This window comes from Musca autumnalis, unplaced genomic scaffold (assembly GCF_047663935.1).
Source record: "Musca autumnalis isolate F117 unplaced genomic scaffold, ASM4766393v1 scaffold_1, whole genome shotgun sequence".
NCBI lineage: Eukaryota > Metazoa > Arthropoda > Insecta > Diptera > Muscidae > Musca > Musca autumnalis.
In genome coordinates, this window is record NW_027411644.1 from 61,831,170 (window position 1) to 61,844,372 (window position 13,203).

The 13,203-nt window shown below is 38.6% G+C and overlaps 1 protein-coding gene across 44 annotated transcripts in view; it reads right to left on the minus strand.

Annotated features, from left to right (window-relative positions):
* Positions 1-4,539: 4,539 nt before the first annotated feature.
* plx (PTB_TBC1D1_like and TBC domain-containing protein plx) overlaps positions 4,540-13,203 on the minus strand; it is a 126,152-nt gene continuing 117,488 nt past the window's right edge. For all 44 annotated transcript variants that reach the window (XM_073977383.1, XM_073977324.1, XM_073977394.1 and 41 more), the window contains 4 exons: positions 10,642-11,234; positions 10,150-10,572; positions 6,472-6,618; positions 4,540-6,395 (listed from right to left, as the gene is read on the minus strand). In XM_073977383.1, the coding sequence (XP_073833484.1) occupies positions 5,292-6,395; positions 6,472-6,618; positions 10,150-10,572; positions 10,642-11,234 (2,267 nt within the window). In that variant the 3' untranslated portion in view covers positions 4,540-5,291. The remainder of the gene's footprint in view (positions 6,396-6,471; positions 6,619-10,149; positions 10,573-10,641; positions 11,235-13,203) is intronic.

The following is a 13,203-nucleotide window of genomic DNA, read 5'->3' on the forward strand; positions in this document are numbered from 1 at the left end:
CACAATTTTGGCAAAAATAACCACTGGAAAGTATTTTGTTTTGATTCAACTCAAAAAGATAAAAGAGTTAAGAAAATCGCTGAATAACAACAGCTGTGTTTACCTTGTCTGTCGAATAATGGTTTTTTACATAGTTGCCACAATCTAAAGTTTAGCCAACATTCCAAGGTACGTCAATAAAAGAAGAAGAAGAAGAATTGGTGAGCCTGAAAGTATACTCCGAAATTTAAGCAAATAAAATAAAACATCATCTAAGTGCTAGTATAAACGTAGGTTTGTGAATTTGCTAATTCACAATAGCCATAAATTTTTGAATAAAGCCATAAAGTATGTCAGTTTCCCCGGTTAATTCACCATTCAGCAGTACCAGCACAGTGGGACTTACTGAGCAAAATGCGAAACGCAAATTGATGGAAACGTCTCCCGACAATTCCACAATGGTAGGGAATATGTCCACAATGGAATTAATGAGTCTGATGAATGCGTGTATGTCGAAGCTGTTGGATCAGAAATTAGAAAATCTGCCAACAAAGGACGATATTCATGATATCAAAAACAACATCGATGTTGTCAAAAACGACATTGAAAGATTATCAACCGAGAACGAAGAACTTAGGGCTGAATTAAGAACATTGCGAGCGGAAAGAGATGAAGAACAAAAACGATTGCAGCGATTGGAAGATCAATTAGGAAGATGTAAATTAATCATAAGAGGTTTACCAAGAGAAAAGTCGTTGCATGGGGCTGTCAACAAACTTTTTCGCTTCAACTTAAAAATGAATATTGAAACTGAAATAGAAAATATTAAGAAACTGCACGAGACCAACGAAAAAGTTACAGTTTTGGTAGAACTCAAATCAGCAAAAACAGTAGCAGAAGTTATCAAAAGTACGAAATTACTGACTGGAACATCAATATTCATAGAACGTGATCTGAGTGGTATAAGATTGCAACGGAAGAAGGTAATGCTGTTACTTAAAAAGGAACTAAATAAGATCAAAAAGGATAAAAGAATTGCCGTGAGAGGGGAACAACTGGTAACCGATGGAAGAACATTACATTGGAACTCTACAAACAAATTGGTTTGCGGCGAAAGTTGCGGTACAGAAGTTCTAATAAGTATTTTCGGCGATGATGTTAAAAATTTAAACTTAAACTACGATATCTTAGTATCACATTTAAATTCAAAAAACTATTAAAAGGAACTAATACAATTAAAGAAAATAATTTAAAAACGAAAAATATAACTAAAGATAAATTAAACATTGAAGATACTATAGTAAATGGAACTTTTGATTTAAATATTATATCCTATAATGTTCATGGTCTAGGAAATAAAAATCTTCACCATCGTTTCTTTGAATATTTAGATAACTTCGATATTTTTTTACTTTTGGAAACGCACGTTGAAGAAACCAAGCAAGAAATTTATTCCAAACAATTCAAAAATTTTAAAATATTTTGGGTTGCGGCTACTAGAAACAATGCTAGAGGAAGGGGCATAGGTGGGCAGTTATTCGGAGTGAAGAACAGTCTAGAGAGCGATGGATTCCAGCACAAAATTATCAATAGAGGAAGCCAATTAGTGATCAAATGCGAGCTAAATTCATTTCAATTCGAAATAGTACCGGTATATTTAAGAGGAGCAACTTGGGATGAAGATTTTGAATGCCTGAAATGTGGAGTTGAATATAATCAATGTAGTAAAATAATTATTGGCGACCATAATGCACGTATTGGAGAGCAACAAGAGCTTCCCATAGAAATGGCAAAAAACTGCTTTAACATGCGTACATCGAAAGATAAAATAATTAACTCCAACGGCAAAAAATATATAGAATTCTGCGGTAACAATGGTCTTGTAATTTTGAACGGACGAGTCAAAGGCGATGAGGAAGGACAGTTTACATTTGCCAATAAAAACGGTAGTTCCGTAATTGACTTATGTTCCGTGTCTCCTGAAATCCTTGATGTTTTGAAAACATTCCAAGTAGATGATCAAATATGGTCAGACCATTTTCCTATTATAATAATGATTTCAATACCATGTGAAAAAACTAAGATGCCTGAAAAACCTTATCCTTTACCAAAATTAACTTGGAAAAATGAACACAAAAGCTCTTATCAACATGCTTTGAATTGTAAGACAGAGTCATTGCCAGTAATTCCATTCATCAAAGACCTAACGGGAGCAATATATGAGTCATATCCAAAACAAATGATGCCCAAAAGTGTTAGATTCAAAAATAAATGGTTTGATAGAGCATGTTTGAAGAGTAGGAGCAAGACGATGAGGTTGCTCAACAAGTACAGAAAATCCGGGAACATAAACGACAGAAAGGCATACACTGAGCAGAGAAAAGCATATGTAAACGTATGTAAAATCAAAAAAGCGGATTATTACAAGAGCTTGGAGGAAAAATTAGACAATACGTCGGATAGTAAGGCCTGGTGGAGTCTCGCTAAAGAAATTAGAGAGTCAAATGGAAAAGTTAGTTGCTGTTTATCTGCGGATGTATTACAAATATACTTCAATTGTCTTCTGAACCCAACAATTAACACAGCCTCGATTTTGTATGCGCGCTCCAACATTACAGACACATTATTAGACGGAAATTTCACAATCGAGGAAATTAAAGCGCAACTCAGAACTTTAAAAACTAATAAGGCGCCAGGGGACGACCAAATCCCATACGAGTTTTTCATTCATGCACCTGATCTATTCTTAGAACGCCTATGTGAAACTTTTACAAGGATCTTAAACGGTCTCGATGATTACGAAACTTTTCGTACAGGAATAATATTTCCAATACATAAAAAGGGCGATATCACGGATGTAAACAATTATAGAGGTATAACCTTCATGAACTGTATTGGAAAACTCATGATTGGTATGATAAATAGAAGAATAGTGAGTTGGATAGATAGATACCAGATATTAAATGAATACCAGGCCGGGTTCCGTAAAGGATACTCAACTGTCGACAACATATTTAATATAACGGCTATAGTAAATTTGAAGTTTAATGAAAACAAAAAAGTATACGCCTTCTTTGTAGATTTCAAGGCAGCATTTGACAGAATTCCTAGAGACCTACTAATTTACAAACTTCATGAGATAGGTTTGTCTGCTAAAATCATAACCTTCGTAGATGAGATATACAAGAATACCAAGTCTGCAGTGTGGTCAGGAAACCAGCTGTCTGATTACTTTGATACCGTAACTGGAGTAAAACAAGGTTGTCTTTTATCGCCCATTTTATTTGCAATATACCTTAACGACCTTCATGAACACTTAGAGGGAGGACTTTATATTGAAAAGAAAAACATCCGACTACTCATGTACGCGGATGACATAGTCATAATGGCCGATAATCCCAATACACTGCAAAAAATGATCTTAAAATTGGAAACATATTGCGAAAGATGGGGAATGGAAGTGAATCAAGCGAAATCTGAAATTATGGTGTTTAGAAGAGGAGGTAAACTTGCGGTAAACGAAAAATGGACATATAAAGGAGAAACGTTGCGAATTGTCAATGAGTACAAATACCTAGGAATTGTATTAACCCCAAAACTATCCTTTAGCAAGCATCTTATCAAAAAAGAAGAGGCGGCAAAAATGGCATTAAACTCGACTTGGAAAACTTTTATCGCCAACCCATCAATACACTTAACCGCAAAATGCAAACTGTTTCTATCAGTTTGTCGATCCATTTATAGTTATGGAGCACAGGTATGGGGAGGCGCATATTTTGAAGAAGTCGACAAACTGTATCGTTATTACATAAAAAGAATATTAAGACTACCAGAAAGCACCCCGAATTACATAATCGCACTGGAGACGGCATACGAACCGGGATTTATATATACGTATTCGCTTCACTTAAATTACCTATCTAAAGTTTTATTTGATCTTGAAGGTCATAGACTGCCACACATTCTTGCACTACAACTACGCAACAAAAACATTTCTTGGTACAAAGATTACATGCTAAGATTGGACGAGCATAATGTATGCAACAGAAATGTCAACACAAGTAAGAAATATTGGACAGATGCAAGCAAAAAACTGCTGCAGGAAATGAAGAACAGGACTTACAACTTACACATTCAAAAAGCTAATCAGAGTGAATATAGATTATTCAAGTTCCTAGACTTTAGCATCGGACCCATCTATTGCAGCAAGAATTACAGTCAAGAATATATCACGCTCATAATGAAGGCTAGAGGTGACCTGTTTTGGCTAAATCACAATAGGTACAGGACTACGAATGAGCAGAGGTGCTCCATGTGCAACATGGGAGAAGCGGAAACATTCGTGCATTTTCTAGGGCGGTGCCCCATATTAACAAGTATACGATCTAGACATTTTAACAAAACTGAAATGTTATTTGATGAAATTATTTCAATCCTAAATGGTGGTGAAGATTTTTGTTGGATTAGTTTATGCAGATTCTTGAAAGAAGCTCTTAAATACCGAAATATGCTAATAAATGAATTTAATTATTAACTGATCAAAAAAAAAAAAAAAAACTATTTTTATATATACAAATAAATTACTCAATTCTCCAGCTGACGGTTTTAAATACAACCATGCTGAATAATTTCTTTATTTACTTTACGAAATAAAATTGTAATTGTATTAACTATTTATAACGATTTTTGAAAAATAAATAAAAGAAATTGGAAAATAAAAAAATAAAAATAGACAACAGAAGGCATCTAAAGGTCTTCAATAGACAACAGAGACCTGTTTAGGTCTTCTATGGGGACCACTACGTTCAAGAGTTATCGTACGCACCAGCCAGTCGAACACACCGGCGGACACATTTAAATCAATTCCTAAAGTATTAGTGAGGCCTTCCACTGCCTCTCAATCTCTAAAACCCCATTATATCTACTCTCTTTCTCTCTCTTCCTCCTTTGATGGGGATATGAATCTTTGTTCAATTTCATTTGTTGTTATTTTTTGTTTGTTTTGTTTTTGTTCTTATATCAAATTCAAGCTATTCATTATAAAGGGATAATTTGCTTTAACATTAAGCTCAGGTTGGACTTTGGTTTTCTGACATTACGACGTTCTGATACATCTCTTTGCTGTTTTATAATTTTCTCAAAATATGATTTTTTTCGGTTTTAATTTGAGGGACTTAATATTTTTTACTAACATTTCCTCTATTTGTGTTTGGGTGTGTGTGTGTAATTTCCTATCTGGAACAACAAAACAGTCCATCGTCGTCCAGTCTTCAGTAGAAGCTACGCAAAAATTTTGTTATAAATCAAAACCGTTAGCTTGTACCAGCCCCGCTAACATTTTGAGCCAATTGATTATTATTGCTGGTGGTGGTGGTGGTCTTAGCTGATGGCGTCGCCGTCACCACCGGACTCTTGAAATGATGTATGGGACGTATAGATTTCAATTGTGTTGTACCATTAAATCGCACATTTACCTCACCCACCATACTCAGGGGATGCATTGCTTCGGTTTTATTCACCTCCGGTAGTTTGGCTTCTTCAGCTGGTGGCACGGCTGCTGCTTTTGCAGGTGAAGCAGAAGCATTACCACCGGCCAACTCATTAGTGGCCACGCCAAAAAGTTGGCGACTAGCATTTGGAGAAAATACAGCTGGGGTATTTTTGTAGCCCATGCGACTGAAAATACTGCCCGTACTTAAGGAACTACTCTGGCTGCTGTTACTGCTGGTGCTGGGCGGGCTAAGAGGGGTGCCAACACCACTATCCACCTCGAGGGGACTTTTAATTTGAGCCATATAACGATCAACATGTTCGGGTAATTTTAATTCATCCAAACGTGATTGCATTTCTTGGAGATTGGGACCTTTATCATTGTATAGACGATTTGGTCGTTGTTGCTGGCTAGCTGAGGGTCTTTGGGGTTGGGTCAATTCAGGTGATTGCGGCTGTTGTATGTAGGGTGGTGATATCTGGCGTGTGGGTGATATTGTTGTATCGGCGGCATTGGATCCAGCACCGCCCACCCTCTTTTGTTGCCTCAACTGTTCATAGGTGTTCTCAAAATAAGGTGTCTTCTTGGTTTTTTGGGGCGAACCATGTTCTTCTTTTTCGTTCAACTCTTCTAGGACTTTGAGTGGAAACCCCAAATGACTGTTCACGGAGACAGATTTACCAATTTTTCGTTCTGTAAACAGGGGGCGTCGCCTTTGCTTTTCCAAATCATCCAATTGTTGGAGTACCCGTCGCACTTCTTGCGGTATTTCCAAATCTATGTTACGTTCAGCCAAATGGCTAACATAACGTCCCAACGTTTGTATGGTCAATTCCAGGGATTGAACTTGGGATTGTAGATTTGTTATTTGCGATTGCTGTGAGGAGCGTGTCTTCTCCAATTGCACTATTGAGGATTGGGCAAACTGTGGCGGAGAAGAAGGAAGAAAATTAGTAAAGTGTGGAGAGAGAGAGAAATATTTTCTTTTGGCCATAGTTTACCTGTAATTGTTGCTCCAAATGTTGATTCCTTGACTTTTCTTGATTCAGCATTTCCAAATGATGATTTGTAGAGGTTATTTCTTCCTGCAGCACATTATACTCCACATTGTATTCCATTAGCTGTTTGTTGATGTCCAATGTGAAAACCTGTTGGGTGGAAAGAAGAGAAGAAATTAAATGCGGATCTTTTAAAAGAACAAAGGCCTCCATAAGGGCTCTTCAATGGATAGGGGTCTTCTAAAGAGGTCGTAGGTGCATTAAAGATCTCCTAAAGGTGTTTTCCATGGATAAAGGCCTCCTTAAGGGGTCTTCCATTGATAAAAGGCCTCATGAAGGGGTATTTCACAGATTGAAGATTTTCTATAGGGGTGTTCATAGATGGAAGACCTCAGAATGATGGAAGTCCCTCTAAAGGTGTCTTGCATAGATAAAAGGCTTCTTAAAGGGGTCTCCCATGGATATAAAACCTCCTAAAGGGGTCTTTCATGGATAGAAGACCTTCTAAAGGGTTCTTCCATACATAAAATGGATCTTCCATAAATGAATATAGATGAAAGACCTCAGAAAGGAGTCCTCGATAGATGGAAGTCCTCCTAAAGGGGTCTTGCATAGATAAAAGGCTTCCTAAAGGAATATTCCATAGATAGAATACCTAAAAAAGGGGGTTTTCATGGATAAAAAGTCAGCCAAAGGAGGTTTTCGTGGATAAAAGCCCTACCAAAGGGGTTTTCCAGGGATAGAAGACCTCCTAAAGTGGTCTTGCATTGATAAAAGGCCTCGTGAAGAGGTATTTCGCAGATGGAAGATTTCCTAAAGGGGTCTTCATATATGGAAGATATCAGATAGGGTCCTCGATGGATGGAAGTCCTCCTAAAGAGGTCTTGCATAGATAAAAGGCTTCCTAAAGGAGTCTTCTATAGATAGATTACCTAACAAAGGGGGTTTTCATGGACCAAAGCCTGTGAAAGGGGTTTTCATGGATAAAAGCCGTACCAAAGTGGTCCTCCATGGTTAGAAGGCCTCCTAGAGGGGTGTTGCATACATAAAAAGTCACATATAAGGGTATTCCATGGATAGAAGACCTGCTAAAAGGGTCTTCAAAACATAAAAAACCCTCCTAAAGGGGTCTTCTATAGATAGAAGACCTTCTAAAAGGATCTTCCATTGATAAAAGGCCTCATGAAGAGATATTTCAAAGATGGAAGATTTCCTAAAGAGGTCTTCTTAGACGGAAGATCTCAGAAAGGCGTCCTCGATAGATGGAAGTCCTCCTAAAGAGGTCTTGCATAGGCAAAAGACTTTCTAAAGGAGCCTTCTATGAATAGAATACCTCCTAAAGGGATCTTCTGCCGAGAAGGCCATCTAAAGGGGTCTTCCATGTGTAGAAGACTTTCTAAAGGGATTTTATAACGATTGAAGACCTTCTAAAGGGGTCTTCCATAGATAGAAGACCTTCTAAAGGGATCTTTCATAAATAGGAGACCTTTCAAAGGGATCTTCCATAGATAGAAGACCTCTTAAAGTGTTATTCCACAGAATACAAAAACTTTTTCAGGTCGTCTATAAACAACAATAGACGTCTTGAGATAATCTATAGACAACAGTAGACCTACCTAAGGTCTTCAATAGACATTAGAAGACCTCTTGAGGTCTTCTGTAGACAAGAGAAGACCTCTTGAGATCTTCATAGACAACATAAGTCCTCTTGAGGTCATCTATAGACAGCAGAAGACATCTTGAGGTCTTCATACACAACAGAAGACCTCTTGGGGTCATCTATAGACAACAAAAGACCTCATGAGGTCATCTATAGAGCACTTATTGAGGTCTTCAATAGACAACAGAAGACCTCTTGAGGTCTTCAATAGACAACAGAAGACCTCTAAAGGTCTTCAATAGAGAACAGAAGACCTCTTGAGGTCTTCAGTAGACACCAGAAGACCTCTTGAGATCTTCATAGACAACATAAGTCCTCATGAGGTCATCTATAGACAGCAGAAGAACTCTTTAGGTCTTCATACACAACAGAAGAACTCCTGACGTCTTCTATAGCCAACAGAAGACCTCTTGGGGTCATCTATACAAAACAGAAGTCCTCTTGAGGTCTTTCATAGACAACAGGAGACCCCTTGAGGTAATCCATAGACAATAGAAGACCTTTTGAGGACTTCACTACATAACAGAAGGCCTCTTGAGGCCATCTATAGACAGCTGAAATACTGTTGAAGTCTTCTATTAAGAACAGAAGACCTATAGACAATAGAAGACCTCTTGAGGTCATTTTTAGGAGACAGAAGACCTTTTAAGGTCTTCAATAGACAACAGAAGACCTCTGTTAATTCATCCAAATCACATTGGATAGTTTGGGCATAAGGATTTATGGCCGTTAATAATTTATCGAGAGCATTTTGTGAATCGAGATCTTCCTTGGAGTCTTGATTACAACATAAGACTTGTTGAGGTAATCTATAGATAACTGAAGTCCTCTTAAGGTCTTCAAGAGACAAAAAAATACCCCTTGAGGTCTTCAGTAGACAACACAAGACCTCTTGAGGTCACTTTTAGACAACAGACGAGCTATTGTGATCATCTGGAGGATATAGAAGATCTCTTGAGGTCTTCAATAGACAACAGAAGACCTTTTAAGATCATTTTTTTTGACAAAATAAGACCTCTTGAGGTCTTCTACAACAACAAGTCTTTTTAGGCAAAAGAAGACCTCTTGTAGTCTTCTATAGATATCAGAAGATCTCTTGAGGTCTTCAGTAGACCTTTTGAGGTCAACTGTAGACAACAGGAAGCCTTATGAGGTCATAAGACTTCTTGGGGTCATCTATAGAAAAGAGAAGACTTCTCGAGGTCATCTTGAGACAAAAGAAGACCTCTTAGAGGACCTCTAGAGGTCATTAATAGACAACGGAGTCCTCTTGAGGTCTTCCATACACAAAATAAGACCTCTTCAGGTCTTCTACAACAACAGGGGACCTCTTAACACCTTTTTTAGGCAAAAGAAGACCTCTTCATGTCTTCTAAACAACAAGGGACCTCTTGAGGTCATGTGTAGACAACAGGAGACCCCTTGAGGTCATCTTTAGACAACAGAACTTTATGAGGTATTCAATACACAACGAAAGACCTCTTCAGCTCATCTGTAGACACCAGAAGAGATCTTCCGTACAACTTGAGATCTTCCGTACAACTCTTGATGTCATCTATAGACAACAGGAGACCTCTTGAAGTCATCTTTATACAACAGAAGACGTCTTGGGATCTTCAGTAGCTAACATAAGACCTCTATAGACAGCAGGAGACCTCTTAAAGTCTTCAATAGACAACAGAAGACCTCTGAGATCATCTATAGACAATAGAAGATCTGTTGAGGTCATCCATGGACAACAGCAGACCTCCTGAGGTCATCTTGACACAACAGAAGACCTCATTAAGCCTTCTATAGAAAGCAAATGTGAGAGTAGACCTGTGTTCTATCGTCGTATATACGCTGATGTTGAATAATGGAACCACATGAACCACGAATATACTTTTAAGACAATTGTAATGAAAAAATTATACCAAAGTTCGTCTTATTTGAGAAAATTCCGTAAGTCAGAATATTCTGTTCCTTCCCTTCTCATACTATCCTACAGAGTAACTTCGAACATTTTTTCTTTTTTTACTTACCATTTTCAAAACCTTCTCCATTGTTTTAGCATCGATTTTCGGTACAACGGTTTTTAAATAATCCATAATCTCTTCAAAATTATCACGAGCCAACAACTCGGATTCATGCACCGTTAACAGGGCTATGGCAAATTTAAAAATCACTTCTGACGACTCCAAAAACATCAGATCAAAAACTCTGGCCACAAAACCCAACGGGAATTGTGAACTGAATACCGTTAAAATCCATGGAGCTGCATAGAGGGTGGGTGAGACATCATTTTGATCGAGCCAAACATACAAAGCCGGCAAGTGGTCCTTAACCAAACGTGACAATTGATATAATTGCAGTTGGAATTTTTTCATATCGGGCAAGTATTTGGTGCGCATTTGACGATGGAACATAAGATGTTTCAACAGCTGGAAGGCATCAGCTTCTTCACACTGGAAAACACAAACAAATTTTCAAAATCAATTCAATATCCTTGTCGACCTTCAATTCCTCGAACTTACATGCAACAGCAGTATACCACATATAAAACCCAAACCTTGGCAATAACCCAATTCAGGATCCAATATCGAATAGGCTTTGAGTAAATTGAATAACGACAGCTGACCCAAACCCAGAGGATCTTTGTAGAATTTATGATTTGGAAAGGTTCGACCCAAATCAATGAAAATGGCATGTTGATGTTCGGTGAGATTTTTCAACAGCGTATGATAGGGTGTATTGAAATTGGGAAATTTTTTCGTATCCACCGGTGCCGTATACATGGAATATTGTTCGGCCAAAAATGACCATACCTCACCACGTTTTGAGCGTGGCACACCCGTCTTAATGGCCTGGGCCAACACTATGGGATCTCGTTTATTGCCTATTTTCATCGAATCCCTCTCAATAAAGGTGTCCCAACGTTCAATGAGCTGCTTATCGCATGGTACAATTTCTTCATAGTCCAATTTCATGCGTTTCAATTCGTTTTCATTTTGTCTCGCCTGCAACATAGCATTTTCCGTCTCCATGCGATTTAGTAAAATGGTTTGACGTATCGCAGTTTTCCACAGTTCACGTAACTCTTCACGGGTTCGCTTGCCAATTTTGGGTTCTAGAGAGAAAGAGAAACAGAGAGAGAGAGGGAAGACAGAAAATTAATAAAAAAATCCGACAACCTATAGATGGATTTATCGATAGAAGAGCTTCTAAAATAGTCTGCGAAAAGTAGAGGACCTCCTGAAGATATCTTCTAAAGAGAACTCTGTAGATAGGTGACTTTCTTCAGGGGGTTTATGTATATGGAAGAGCTCGTAAAGAGGTCTTCGATAGGTCTTCGATCTCAGATTCGTGGACCGATATGCTAAAGGAGTTTTTGGTAGACAGAATACCTCCTAAATGGGTATTTGAAACGTATAACACCTTATAAATGCGTCTTCTATGGTATAGATGATCTCATCAGGTGGTTTTCTATAGACATCAAACCTTCTTAAGGAGTCTCCGAAAAGTAGAAGCCCTCCTAAAGGAGTCTTCTGAAGACAAATGGTCCTATATGAACAAAAGACCTCCTACAGTGACCTTCAATGACAGAAGGTCTTCCAAAAGGAGTCTTCGAAAAATAGAAGACCTGCATAAGCGACAGTATCGACAGTAGTCCGAAAGGGGTCTTCTATTAACAGAAGACACCCTAAAGGGGTCTTCTCAAGAAAGCCGACCTCCTGAAGGGAGACAGAAGACATCCTAAAAGAGTTTTCCATGGTCAGAAGACATCTAAAAGAAGAAAACCTCCGAAAGGGGTCTTCTGTACTACAGAAGACCTACTAAAGGGGTATTCTATAGACAGAAGACCTCCGAAAGGGGTTTTCCACAGGCAGAAGACCTCCGAAAGGGGTTTTCTATAGACAGAAGGCTTCCTAAAAAGGTCTTCTATGAACAGAAAACCTACTAAAAGGGCATTCTATGGAGAGAAGGTTTTTTAAAGGCGTCTTCCATGGACAGAAGACTTCCTGAAGGTCTTAAATAGACAGAAGGCTTCCTAAAAACGTTTTCTATGAACAGAAAACCTACTAAAAGGTTCTTCCATGGACAGAAGACCTCCTAAAGGGATCTTCTATGAACAGAAGAGCTCCTAAAGGGTTCTTCTATGAACAGAAGTCCTCCTAAAGGGGCCTTCCATGGACAGAAAGGCCTCCTAAAGGGGTCTTCTATGAACAGAAAACCTACTAAAGCGCATTCTATGGAGAGAAGACTTTTTAAAGGCGTCTTCCATGGGCAGAAGACCTCCTAAATGTGTTCAATAGACAGAAGGCTTCCTAAAAAAGTCTTCTATGAACACAAAACCTACTAAAAGTGCCTTCCATGGACAGAAGACCTCTAAAAGGGTCTTCCATGGCCAGAAGACCCCTTAAAGGCGTCATTCATGAACAGAAGACCTCCTGAAGGGGTCTTCTATTGACAGAAGACCCCCTAAAAGGGTATTCCATAGGCAGAAGACCCCCTAAAAGGGTCTTCTATACACAGAAGACCTCCTAAAAGGGTCTTCCATGGACAGAAGACTTTCTTAAAGGTTCTTCTATACACAGAAGACCTCCTAAAAGGGTCTTCCATGAACATAAGACCTCCTAAAAGTATCTTATATGAAGAGAGGACTTCATAAAGGTGTCTTCTATAGGCAGTAGACTTCCTATAGGGGCCTTTAGTGGCAGAAGGCCTTCCAAAAGTAGTCTTCGAAAAGTAGAAGACCTGCATAAGCCGCCTTCCATCGACAGAAGACCTCCTATAAGGGTCTTCCATGGACAGAAGACCTCCTCAAAGGGTCGTCTATGGACAGAAGACCTCCTAAAGGGGTCTTCCACGAACAGAAGATCTCTTAAAAGGGTCTTCTATAAACAGAAGACCTCCTAAAAGGGACTTCTATGGACAGAAGACCTCCGAAAAGGGTCTTCTGTAGACGGAAGACCTTCTAAAAGGGTCTTCCATGAACAGAAGACCTCTTAAAAGGGTCTTTTATGGACAGAAGACCTTCTAAATGACAGAAGCCCTCCGAAAGGAGTCTTCTATAGACAAAAGACCTTCTAAAAGGG